We start from the raw sequence: 13122 nt of genomic DNA, 5'->3' as shown, positions 1-13122 counted from the left end.
AGTGTCAGTTGCTTTTGGCACAGCCAGATCTATGTGGCTTAGTGAAGCAGATAATCTCTTCAATCATGTCCCCAATCATACTACTTCAAACAGTGTATTTTTTAAAGCTTTATAAGTCAAAAATAAATTCCATATGTATGAAGTCTTGAGCACAGCTACAAATAAATTCTTGAGCTACACCAGATTTCTCACCTAGTCAAAAATATTATGAGCATTCAGATGAAAAAATGTATTGTTTTCCTTATACTTGGATTGAGATGCATCAAATATCGGTTAAAAGACACCAGTTCCACTAAGTCTGTCTTATTACAATAAAATGTTGGATTTGTCACTACTGGCCAGTTCTGATCTCATGGTCATTATCAAGTGTCATGTGTATATGCTAAAAGCAGACTGTGCATAGGCATCAATAAAACAGAAATGCAGAGGCATGGCGAAGTACATCATTGACCAGTATAAGATACGGTATTAGCATTGATTAGCATGATTTCTTTTATTGGAGAATGAGTATGTTGCCAAAATATTTTATTGGTGCATTACAGAAGTTATTAAATGTCTTACAGAACCATAGTTGTACCCAATAATGTGTGTCCTCACATTGTGTCAAACTGTGTATTCTCATGGCTTCTTGTAGATTGGAAATAGTATGTAAGATTGATGGAAAAAGATGTTGCTTTAGGGTGTATTGAAATATTTCCCTGGCAAGACCATGAAGACTCTTTCTTAGTAGTCCCAAAACATAGAGAGAAAAACAATTCCTTTTGATTTCATTTTGTGCTTCACTTTATTTATACCATTATTTGAGTATTATGTTCCTTCATAAATTAATGTAAAATCTATCAGCCACATTATTCTTAATAATTCAGATATCCCTTGATAATAATGTGTCTGGAACCATGGCTTACACCCCTTAATATATAAATTTATTTCCCTGTGAATTATTAGTTTTTCCAACCTAAGACTACACATTAAACCAATAACATCAAAGGTAATTAGATGATGAGTCAAACTCTCAATACAAGGGGCACATTCAGAATAATTTGTATCCTGCCAGCATAATATGAAATATGGTTTTATTTTTAGTCCAGTTAAAACATAGTGCAAGTATACTGGTGAGTTATGATTTGACTGCCCTTCTTCCATCAACATATTTGTATCAGTGAATATAAGTTACTTTCCCATCCCCCATGAAATGTTTTAGTTCTTGTTCTTCATCTTCATAGGCTGCCATTTTGTCATCCTCTAAACTTTTCCATACACATTCACAATACTCTCTTGAATTTTCCAATGTTGCCTAATTTCTTATTTATAGAAATAAAGAATCAAAACAAATTTCATTGCTTAATAGATACATAATTCATATTTGTTAATAGTGAGTTCATAGCAAATCTTGAGTGAATGATGACTTTAAGTGAGGAAGTTGCGCATGTTTGTCTTTCTTTATTTTGGGACTGCTTTGGGATTTCTTTAGTTTTGATACTACTGGTCACAACTTAAGATTTTCCTGCTTTCATTTCTCCTTCAAATTTTTTTCTAAATTTTATGTATCTATTTTAAGAATCACCAGTGCTGTGAGATTATCTTGATAAATGAATATTTCTAATCTGATCACTCTCTTCCTAGTCATTTGTCCTTGCCGGCTGAAGAAGCCCCAGAGCCTCCAAATCATTATATAGTTTCAATTCCACCAAGAGATGATGAGATGCTCGATTCCTTCTCAGGTAAGGAAACCAAAGCAATTCAGAATAAATATCAGTGAAAGTAATCTATTAGAGTATATAGAAATAGACCGTCATGAATTTTTTGATGAAAGTTCCAGTCTTACTCTTGGTAAGTAACTTACAAAACTAAATATAGAAGCTGCTACTCAGAGTACTACTACAGTCAGTTGCTGTCAGCAGAGTTCTTGTGGTATACCAACGTGTCTAAGCTGCATAAGAGTAGCATTTGAAAGGGTTACCAGAAGCATCATTCTTAGCAGAGATATTGGGTACTTTATGGTACATGTCAGTTGCGCTCCCATCTGTGAACATTCAAAAACCCGACTGCTTTAATTAAATGTGCATCAAATATATTTTCAGTTATTATGGTCTAGAAATTAGTTAATCATGTTCCTTGCTGCTTTGTAGAGAAGAAATGAATAGTTTGTCAGCTACAATGGCTTTTAGATAGGAAGTGCATAACATTTGCTGCTGGTGGTGTGTAGCTGAACCTCAGCAGCAGTTTTCATAGGAAATTCTGTTTTGCATAAGACATTTTATTTATCATGATACATGCTGACACTTCAGTCTTCTTAACTTTGAGCCTCTTGGTCCATTACGCAACATTATGTGCAAGGAATAAATGATGACTAACTGACAACCTCAGCTGCCGACAGGTGTTGCTGATATACCTCTATGTGGACAGCTGAAAATGTGTGCCCCAACCGGGACTCGAACCCGGGATCTCCTGCTCAACAACACCTGTTGGCAGCTGAGGTTGTCAGTTAGTCATAATTTATTCCAGGAAAAAAGCTGCATGGTCATCAACAGTAACTGTTCTTTCGAGAACAAGTTACTGTCTTCGTATATTATGTGCAAGATTTTCTTAAATTATTTTTATGCTTTCTCTCTTTGCTTGTAGAGGACTCTCTTAGTCTCTCAGCAAAGATTGAGGAGCTTCATATTTTCTATGGTGATGACAAAACTCATCTGTTTACTGTAAAAAAAAAGAAAAAAAAAAGAAAACAGTTTGCATTATAATATAATAACCAATAGTCATGCTAAGAATTTTGGGCTAAATATAAATGAGTAAATTAGTTGCAGCTCAGAGATAATATAAAAACTGGAAATTATATGGTTGCTGTAGCCAGAGCTTACTGAAGCTCTGTAAATGTCTTATTCACTTGAAAATGTAAGAATTATAACATTTAAAGAAATTTTCTCATTTTATGTGTGAAGTACACAAGTGCCTTGTGGTGGCATATCTTTGAAAATGAATTTTTTGGATACTGTCGTCCTTAATCAATACAGGAGCTCATGCATAAGGTCCACCCTGCACGGGAGGGTCTGTGTAGACATGTTATCAGCTGTCAGGTCAAGTCCAATTTCTCTCTGGCCCATTTAATTGTAATAGTATTTGTCTAAAAGGTGAAGAGCTGCTGCTGCTGCTGCTGCCGCCGCCATTGCTGCTTTCATCATGATAGTGTAAATATGGGAACAACAAAATGAATACCACCCACAGACAAAATATGGAAGAATAATTTTATTTTATGCCATAAATGTATGATATCCTACATCTTCATTTTTCATTCTCTTGAATACTTACCTATTCTTAATATGTGTCAGATGCTAGTAGACAACGTGTCTGACTCTTCAAATCACTGTATGGGTGTCCCATTGTTGAATAATAAAATTTAATCACCCAAATGAAAATTTTCAAGAGTAGTATAGTGTACATTATATCAGCCATCTACTAGAAAATTATAAGAATAAAGTTTTCATATAAAATGTATAAAAAGATATATACAAACAAAATTTGCATTCTGAGATTTGTTAAATTTATGAAAGACAGAAGGGCTTACCAGCATTTATTTCAGGAGATGAATCTTCCTTTACAGCTAAAAGACCCATCTTGGAAAATAAACACAGTACTCCTAGCTTTGGTTCCCTCATGTTGGGGACTACAACATTTAATACACAGCTTTATTTATATTTTTTTCTTTTGACTTTCAGTTTTGGTGAAATGTGGGCCATCTTTGTGTCATAAAAGATGTATTCATCTGTGCATTCCACAAATGGAATTATGGATCATTCTTGAAATGTTCTGCTTAGGTATAACATGTGATGACGTGTTGTAACAAACATACAGGCCTACTCTAAGTTGCAATGTAAACATTTATTAATAATTAATGAGCCCAAGGAGGTAGTGGAAGGAAAGGATATGTTGGAGTGCAATTTCTTCTTATCTGCAATTTGGACAACCACTGTGTTCATGGAAGTATCCAAGGGTGACTCTTGGGAATCCATTTATGTCAGCTTACTACCTTCCTTCCTTTCTCATGTGCTGGTTTTTATTTTTCCATTCCTTTTTCCCATGGCAATCCTCTCTCCCCCAGTTTATGTTATTCCCTTATTATAGTCATTCTGTGTTACTATTTCTTTCCTTATTTACCTTACTCTGCGCCTAATTTCTATTACATCAGCTACTTGCATTATCTCTACATCACTTTATTTACTATACCTCATGGATCACTCTTAAATTTGATTTTACATCTACTTCTATATCTGCACTCTGCTAATAACTACAAAGTGTATGGTAAAATGTACTTTTTATTGTATCATCTGGGAAGGTTTTGTACCAGTCAATTTCTGGATAGAGGGGAAAAATTGTTCTGAATTTACTTTATTGAAAGCATTCATGGGTTCTACTTAGAGAAAGTTTAAACAAGAGATGTGGTTTTTGTCATGGATTTGTTTAATCAGTGCAGAAGCTTCACAGCAATGATCAACTATCTATGATCTAATAAGTGCACTCTTTAAAATATGAGAGCAAAATTCTAAGATGAGTCATGAAATACAATAAGATTATATTAGGTTGGTGATATTATTCTGGAAAGTCCATGGTAGAACACAAATAATAGAAGGAGTAAACGTAACACTCACCATCTAGTGGAGTGGGTGAGAGGAGCAAAGAGGCTGAATGAGAAAGGGAGGGTTGGAGGATAAGGAGGTTGATGGCTGGGAGAGAGAAGCAGCAAGGAAATGGGATAGTAATGTGGCACCCGTGAGCCCATTCTGGCATAAGCATACCAAATTTCAAGTCATAGTAACATGATAAAGAGGAGAATATATCTCCACATTGACAGCTGCCACCTCTCTTATGCTAAATTCTCTCCCACATGCTAAAATGTCTCTCCCATGTAGTCTGGCATGTCTTTAGTGACAAGAACTCCCTTATCCATTTGTTGAAAGTATGACTAAGTAAGGCCTTCATGGACAGACACTACCCTCCAAATGTAGTCCACAATTGGATTCCCTTGTCGCAGCCATGTATGCCACTAATTCTTTAACAACCCCTGTGAACCAGCTGCATAAAAGCACCTACCCTTCTCATTACTGATCCACCTAAGTTCCCTGCCCTTGTTGTGGACAACAAAATGCAAATCAGTATATATCAAAAACTTACTAGAGAGAAATAGCTGGTGATCTGTTCTAAATTACAGACAGGTTGCACCTTTCATTACACATTTGTTTTGAAATTTACAGATTACATGAACCTGAAGACATGCTTTATTAATAATTTCTTTTTGCTCTGTTAACCATTATCAAAATCAACTGCCAAACAATCTCAGACACAAGCTCATTTAAACATAATATCAATTAAAATTTAACAGTTTGGACCTTTAGCATAGGAAACTGCAAATATCTAGTTAATTACAATCCTTAAAACGTATAAGAAACTGTAGGCCATGAAAACATTCCAAAATTGGCAGACTTGCTCTGACATCTCCAGTGTGGCCTTCACATAAATAAGTATAAACAAATTTTGGCCACTGCCAGTACAGTTCACTAACATTCAGTTTTCTTATTCATCTTTAATGGAGACCAAGGAATTTAATATTTAGATGACAGTCTGAAGATGAATTAGTATTAACACCATGCATTAACACTTAGACCATTAAGAACTTATCAGTTAAACCCCTTTAACATGATAGCTTTCAACTATGATAACCAGTGCACACTTATGCCATTTAAAACAGCTGACAAAATGGTTAAAGGCAAATGCATTCATTCAGTAAATAGGGTGCTGCAGTAACGTGCAGTTGTAGGCAGCATCTACCATAACCCTTGGTGGTAGGCATGATGGAGTATTACCCCATCAGTGTCATACACCACAGTGGATGTCACCTACACAGCACTTGGTGTAGTGTGCACTTTATGTGGACAAGGAGAACTGGGATGCTTCCATTCATTGGATTGGCATTTCAAGTTCGATTCGTATGAGCATGTCGATAGTGGAAATGCATCGAAAAAAGTCATTACCTTCCCTTTTGTATCAGCCCAACATATCCTGTGCAGTGGCACAGTGGTGCCATTGTTGCATCTTGGACATTTCATGGGGTATCCAGTATGCTGAAATTTTCTGGAACCCCAGAATGTCGTGCAGGATGTGGAGCACAGTTTTAAGGCATTCTGTGACTTCTGCTGCTAACTCACATGCAGCCCAGCAGGGATCAACAACCAACAAGGAACCAAGGAATTGAATTGTATTGCCCTCTGCATGGTGTCATTCTGTACATGGTGACCTTTCCAGCTTCTCTACCTAATCTGAATGCCTTACCCCATCATGCAACTGTGCTATATGATAACGCTGCATCACCACATCCTTCAAGCAATTCCTAGAAACATTTTTACATACTCTGACCTTGTGCCATTTCAATTTTTCCTCAAGAACATTGCTCTATCTTTGTAAACATGATGTTCAACAGTCTACACACTGGAGTAGATTGACAGAGTACTATACCCGTTCACTGTACAAATGCGTCTCACAGACCTTCATTGTGTCAACACAGATGGCAGCTCACTGACTCATCAGTTTGAATCCAGTCCTTGTAACAATCCAAGTATAACATGCTATACACATATTAGCTATGCTGAAAGCACTCTTGTGTCTTAATATGTGTTCAGGAAGGAAACCAAAAGCTGTGAATAACCAGTAGCAGCACACACTATGTCTAATGCTTCACAGCTGGCAGTATGGATATATCAGATTTCTAACGACAGTCGTCGACATCCGTTACTCAGACTAGATTCAAGACACCAATCTCAGTTAAATAGAGCAGAGAGCAATCACAGTTCAGTACCTTGTTATTTGTAGCCACAGAACACACTGTGCTCCGTATTCTTCAAGGTGCCAGCCCCATAGCACTGGCCTCCATAGTGTCTGGCTCCAGCACTGAATGCCACAAATCATTCACTATCTAACCAAAAGCTTCTTTCTTTCATAAACTGACCACTCTGATCAACTCCAGTACAGACATTGGTTCCTGCCACATGAAGCATTCTTGCTAATCTTAAAACCAAGTTGCATAATCATCTGCAACAAAACTTCCTATTTTGCAAACCCATGTTCAATGTACACTTTTGAGCCCAGCTAGACTAACACAGATGCCACGACCATCTGAACACGCCAGTTCTATATGCGTGCAGTATGTATTGTCAATTCACAGTAGATGGCATGTTGTGCACTTCCCTTCTGACTTAAGAACCAGTGGCAGATTTAAAATGTGCAGGCAACTGGCACATTACCCAGTATTACATCAGACTAGAAAAATTTAAACCACATCCTTCACCAGGCCACCAACTGCTTTTCATTATGCACTGCAGTGATAAGGAACAACCTTCCCACAATCTGTACTATCTCTCCCAAATCAGTATTCTGCCACCCAACAAATCAATGAAGTATCATGCTCAATCCTTATGATACACCTAAACCCAGTTTTGGTTATAGCCTTGTGGAAGACACAAGTACAAGGCCTTGACCTATGGTCCCAACCCAGAAGATTTTATTCCAGTCCAATCACAGGCATATCTTACTTTATCGAAAGCAGCCATGTCATATACCAACTCTGTTGTAACTTCTTCACAGATTTTTTATGTGGAAATGACTCCCAACCACTTTTCCAGCTTTCCGTCTGAATCAATAGCCATTGCAAAACTATGGCCAAGAGTAAATTCAACTACCCAGTGGCCTAATATGTTGTTGAACACAACATGTATGACTTCATTCGCTACTTTATAATCTATGCCATCTGGATCCTCCTCAAATCACACAAAAACTGAATTACATGGATGCGAATTATATGTACAACATATCGTTTGATCCTGAAACCATTGTTGTCTTAATCTCTGCTACCCACTATCCCAAACTTTCACTCATGTTTCTGTGCCTGATAATTCACTGTGTTAGTCCATACTCACACAGGTTCATTGGTCCACATTGTTATCCCATTTCCTTGTTGCCTCTCACTCTCAGTCATCAATCATCAGCCTTCCTTCCATTCCACTCCTCCCACTCCCTTCCTACCTCCTTGCTGCTCCTTCCCACCTCTTGACTCAGGCAGGCTACAGTGTCAGGGCAATGTAGTTAGTTAGGACAATCTTTGTGTGTGTGTGTGTGTGTGTGTGTGTCCGTGTCCGTGTCCGTGTCCCAAAGCTTGGCCATGTTTTCAATCCTTTTTTTGTAATGTGCTTGTTGACTCCTCAATGCTTCAACTAAGTGATGACTGGTTATCTTTACTCCTTCCACTAATTAGATTACATTATGTTTCATACATACTAATTATAATGGTAAAATTAGAGAATTTTGGGCTTATGTGCAGACATACTGTCTTTCTTTCTATGCTCCATGCACAAGTGGAGTAGGAATATGGTAAATTATCGCATGTACTTTCCACTATATGGAGTACAGGTAAATATTTTACTAGCTCAAACGCAATTCAAAACCATCATACCAAACTGCTACCATGACTAACATCATTGAAAAAGTCAGGTGTCTGAAATACTTAACATTTTAACAATGTTCCAACTCCTCAAGTTTGGGTGAAATAAATCTTATGTTGCATCTGCACTGTTTGACAACAGGCAGCAGTGTCTGTCTGAGATATTTATTGTCTTAAGATTTAATTAAAATTACTTGGATGATATAATTGTACTGATATGTCAGTTGTAGTTTTTTGGCTGGAGGCCTCAGTGCACCCTTAACCGTTACCCGCTATTGTAGTATGGTAGGAAACGATCTGAGTATAAGAAAATGAGTATAGTCTCCAAGAACATATTGAGCCTTAATTCACTGTTATTTATAAAAGTTACCTGTTTATTAAGCCTTTAATTTTTGCTCCTTTGCATAACTGTCCATTATATAACAGTTTCTCTTGTATGCTTTCAATACCAGTTGAAGGATCTCCTGAATCTTCAAATCACTATATGGTGTCACTCCCACCAGTGGATGATGAGATGCTTGATCCCTTGTTAGGTAAGAAATATGAGCAACTTGAAATGAAAATTCATACAAATAATGTAACAATATGTGACAACCACCCGTTACAGTGTTACAGAGATAATATTTTATACATATGTTTCGAAGTTAGAGTTGTGATACATGTTTTATTAAGCAACATTCATAACTAAGATACTGCACTATAGTATCACTATGGAATTGTTAACTGACAGCCTGCAACTTAATATTTTCAAACATTGAGGACTGTCTCACACTTCTACAAACTCCAGTACACATGAAATGTCATCATTTCAAAAAATGTGTTAGGACGATGGGATTCTTGGTGGTCATCTTTACAGAATTTTATTTCAGAATAATCAGATGATAGTTCTTGGTAGCTGTATTTTATTTTAGGTACTAATTATTTACTATTTATGTAGGTCTCCCTCAAACTGATAAATGCCAGCCCTCTTTGTTTTTCTAGTGCTTTCACTTCCTGTCAGTAAATCTTTTGATCCTTCTGACCACTGCATGACTTTACTTTCATCAAATAATACAATGATGCCAAATGTTCTGAAGATGAGACAAATCTGCACCCTCTGAATGAAACATACAGTGAAGCACCAAAGAAACTTGTATAGGCATGTGTATTCAGATACAGAGATATGTAAATAGACAGAATACAGCACTGCGGTCAGTAAGGCCTATATAAGACAATAAGTGTCTGGCACAGTGTTAGATCAGTTACTGGTGCTTCAATGGTGGGTTATCAAGATTTGAGTGAGTTTGAATGTGGTGTGATAGTTGGTGTACAAGTGATGGGTCATAGCATCTCCCAGGTAATGATGAAGTGGAGATTTTCCCATATGACCATTTCATGAGTGTACCGTGAATATCAGGAATCTGGTAAAACATCAGATCTCTGACAACACAGCAGCCGAAAAAAGATCCTCCAATAATGGGACCAATGACGACTGAAGAGAAATGTTAAGTGTGACAGAAGTGCAACCCTTCTGTAAATTGTTGCAGATTTCAACATCAACAAGTGTCAGCGTGCAAACCATTCATCAACACATCATCAATATGGGCTTTCGGAGCCAAAGGCCTACTCGTGTACCCTTGATGACTGCACAACACAAATCTTTACGCCTTGCCCGGGCCCGTCAACACCGACATTGGACTGTTAATGACTGGAAACATGTTGCCTGTTCGGACGAGTCTTTTTTCAAACTGTATCGAGCGGATGGACGTGTATGGGTATGGAGACAACCTCATGAATCCATGGACCCTGTATGTCAGCAGGGGACTGTTCAAGCTGGTGGAGGCTCTGTAATGGTGTAGGGCATGTGCAGTTGGAGTGATATGGGACCCTGAGAAATCTAGACATGACTCTTAGAGGTGACAAATATGGAAGCATCCTGTCCGATCACCTGCATCCATTCACGTTCATTGTGCATTCCAATGGACTTGGGCAATTCTGGCAGACAATTTGACACCCCACGCATCCAGATTTGCTACAGAGTGGCTCCAGGAACACTTTTCTGAGTTTAAACACATCTGTTGGCCACCAAACTCCCCCTACATTAACATTATTGAGCATACCTCAGATGCCTTGTAACATGCTGTTCAGAAGAGACCTCCACCCCCTTGTATTCCTACAAATTTATGGGCTACTTCAGACATGAGTCAAGTCCATGCCCCATTGTGTTGTGGCATTTCTGCATGCTTGCGGGGGGCCCACACAATATTAGGCAAGTGTACCAGTTTCTTTGGCTCTTTAGTGCTTTAGTGTATATAACATATGGCTAATGGTGTAACATATTCACTAATTGTTAAGGTTTCCTACAGTGTTAAAATCTTGATTATATTGTAATAAACAACTTTTAAACTGATACATAATAAAAAAAGAAAAGTATTAACTTTCCATTATACTTTAGTAATTTTCATACAATGTTGTAAATATTCTCTGAAGCTTAATATGTCCAGTTTTTGTAGTATTTTTAAAAGTGTCCCTTTTACATCTCATTGTGGAAGAGTGTTTTCTGAAGATTATGCACTCTCTTCCATTTTTCATAATCTGATAAACTGTAGTAATCACATTCATACATTTTTGCAAAATGTCAATGTCCATTGGATATAAATCTGCAGTGCCTCTGGAAGCTGAGAATACAGAATGCAGTAGGTAGTTAAAAACTATGTAGGTTTTATAATAGTGTCCAGAGTGAAAAATATCTTATTTATCTGCTTTTTCATTCCCTGGACCACACCTATCAGGCATAAGAAACAAAAAAGATCCTATTATATGCTTATCATGCCATATAAAGCTCTTGAGTCTTCATTCCCACTTCACTCAATTGGTTGGAATTTTTAAAAGAACTAGTAACACTAAAAATCTTGAAGCTTATTACTGTTGCAACAAAATACTGGTGATTAAGCTGAAGTTCAAGATGAGTCTCATCATTTTATGAAAGTGATATATATCTGATGATTCTTGGGCAGTGTAAGGAAATACGCTGAGAACACTGATTATTTTCTCACTTTCAGTGTCATGATATGTAGCCTCTCTACAGCACCTATTCATGATTGCCATTAATCACTCATCAGGTCAATATTCAACTGATTTTTTTCAGTTTAATGATTAGTACGCAAATGAGCAATTGAATTACAGATGGTTGCTCTGTTGTAGAGACAGCACTCTTGTCATTGTGACTAATAGCATTGTTTATAACAATGAGAACAATCAATTTTTCACAAAATAAGGTAATTGGATAGATAAAAAACTCTACTCACCAAGTGGTGACAGAAAACACACATGAAAGATTATAATTAGACAAGCTTTTGGATCCAGTGGCTCCTTCTTCAGGCAGAAGGGTTGAAGGGAAAGGAAGATAGGTGAAGAAAAAGGACTGGAGAGGTCTAGGAAAAGAGGTAGATTTTGGAAAAGTCACCCAGAGCCACAGGTCAGGGGAGACTTAACAGGCAGAATGAGAAGGAAAGTCTAACCTGATCAGATCCCATTCCTCATCCCATTCCTTTTTAGCATTTTTCTTCTCAGCCTGCCCCCTTTCTCATTATACTACTACTACTACTACTACTACTCCACCTGAACAGGCCATGAAGGCCCAATGGAACCAACCAACCACCATGTCAACCTCAGCCTATAGGCGTCAGTGGATGAAGATATGGAGGGCAGGTGGTCAGCACAACTCTCCCCCAGCCGTATGTCAGTTTAGGAGAAAGGAGCCACTACTTCCCAATCAAGTAGCTCCTCAGTTTGCCTCATAAGGGCAGAGTTCACCCTGCATGCCAACAGCACTTGGCAGCCCAGCTGGTCACCCATCCAAGTGCTAGCCCAGCCCAACAGTGCTTAACTTCGGTGATCTGACAGGAACCGTGCTACTGCTGTAGCAAGGCCATTGGCTGTCATTATACCATCTACTGTATTATTTTATTTCTTCTGTCTGTTTCATTCCAACATTTTATTTTACCTTCTGCCGCCGTTGATCTGTCGTTGGTGTAATTGTCTTCTTACCTGGAGTACTTGACCCCCTACAAATGTCACTCTTTTTACCATTTCTTACCTTACTCTCTACACTTCGTAGGCTTCTCTTATCCTACATGAGTGATACATCGTCATCCCCCCTTTACAGACTCCTACAGTTGCTACCTTAGCTACAGCCAAGGAAAAGGAACTTGTAATGAAAACTGAGCCTTTCCTAAATATTATCTTGTGTATTTACTGTATATTCTTTTTTACCAACTGTTATCAACTGTTGGAGGCTTCAAACAGTGCATCACTGCCTGTTTACCAGTAGATCTTCTGATCAGGTTCATGAAACATTCTTTATTTCTTTTCTTTGGAGGCACCAATACTTTAAGTGTGATGTCTCCATACACTAACTGCTGGCATGTTAACATGCAACTGACAAATAATCTGGCATTTGATAATGCATTGTCTCCTGATGAAGTATATCTCCTGTTACTGGTGACCATGTAAATCACCCAACTGGGTAGAAAGGCAGTTTCAGATAAGAGACACAGTCTTGAATTCCCTCATTAGTTAAATGAACAAAATAATTCTCATACGGTTCATAGTCTTTTGATCTGACACTGCTTCAGCTACTTGCATGCCAATGTTGCTGC

The 13122-nt window shown here is 37.8% G+C and overlaps 1 protein-coding gene and 1 pseudogene across 4 annotated transcripts in view; one reads left to right on the top strand and one right to left on the bottom strand.

Moving 5' to 3' along the window:
* Positions 1-13122, top strand: part of LOC124593637 (E3 ubiquitin-protein ligase CBL-B-B) — a 173412-nt gene that overhangs the window by 111846 nt on the left and 48444 nt on the right. For 2 of the 4 annotated variants that reach the window (XM_047131952.1, XM_047131951.1), the window contains exons 9-10: positions 1624-1721; positions 8935-9015. In XM_047131952.1, coding sequence (XP_046987908.1) covers positions 1624-1721; positions 8935-9015 — 179 coding nt within the window. The remainder of the gene's footprint in view (positions 1-1623; positions 1722-8934; positions 9016-13122) is intronic. The other 2 variants (XM_047131954.1, XM_047131953.1) reach the window with 1 other exon arrangement.
* On the bottom strand, positions 12284-12400 carry LOC124597072 (annotated as a pseudogene).

Source organism: Schistocerca americana, chromosome 2 (assembly GCF_021461395.2).
Source record: "Schistocerca americana isolate TAMUIC-IGC-003095 chromosome 2, iqSchAmer2.1, whole genome shotgun sequence".
Lineage (NCBI taxonomy): Eukaryota > Metazoa > Arthropoda > Insecta > Orthoptera > Acrididae > Schistocerca > Schistocerca americana.
This window is presented reverse-complemented; position numbering and strand designations above follow the sequence as displayed.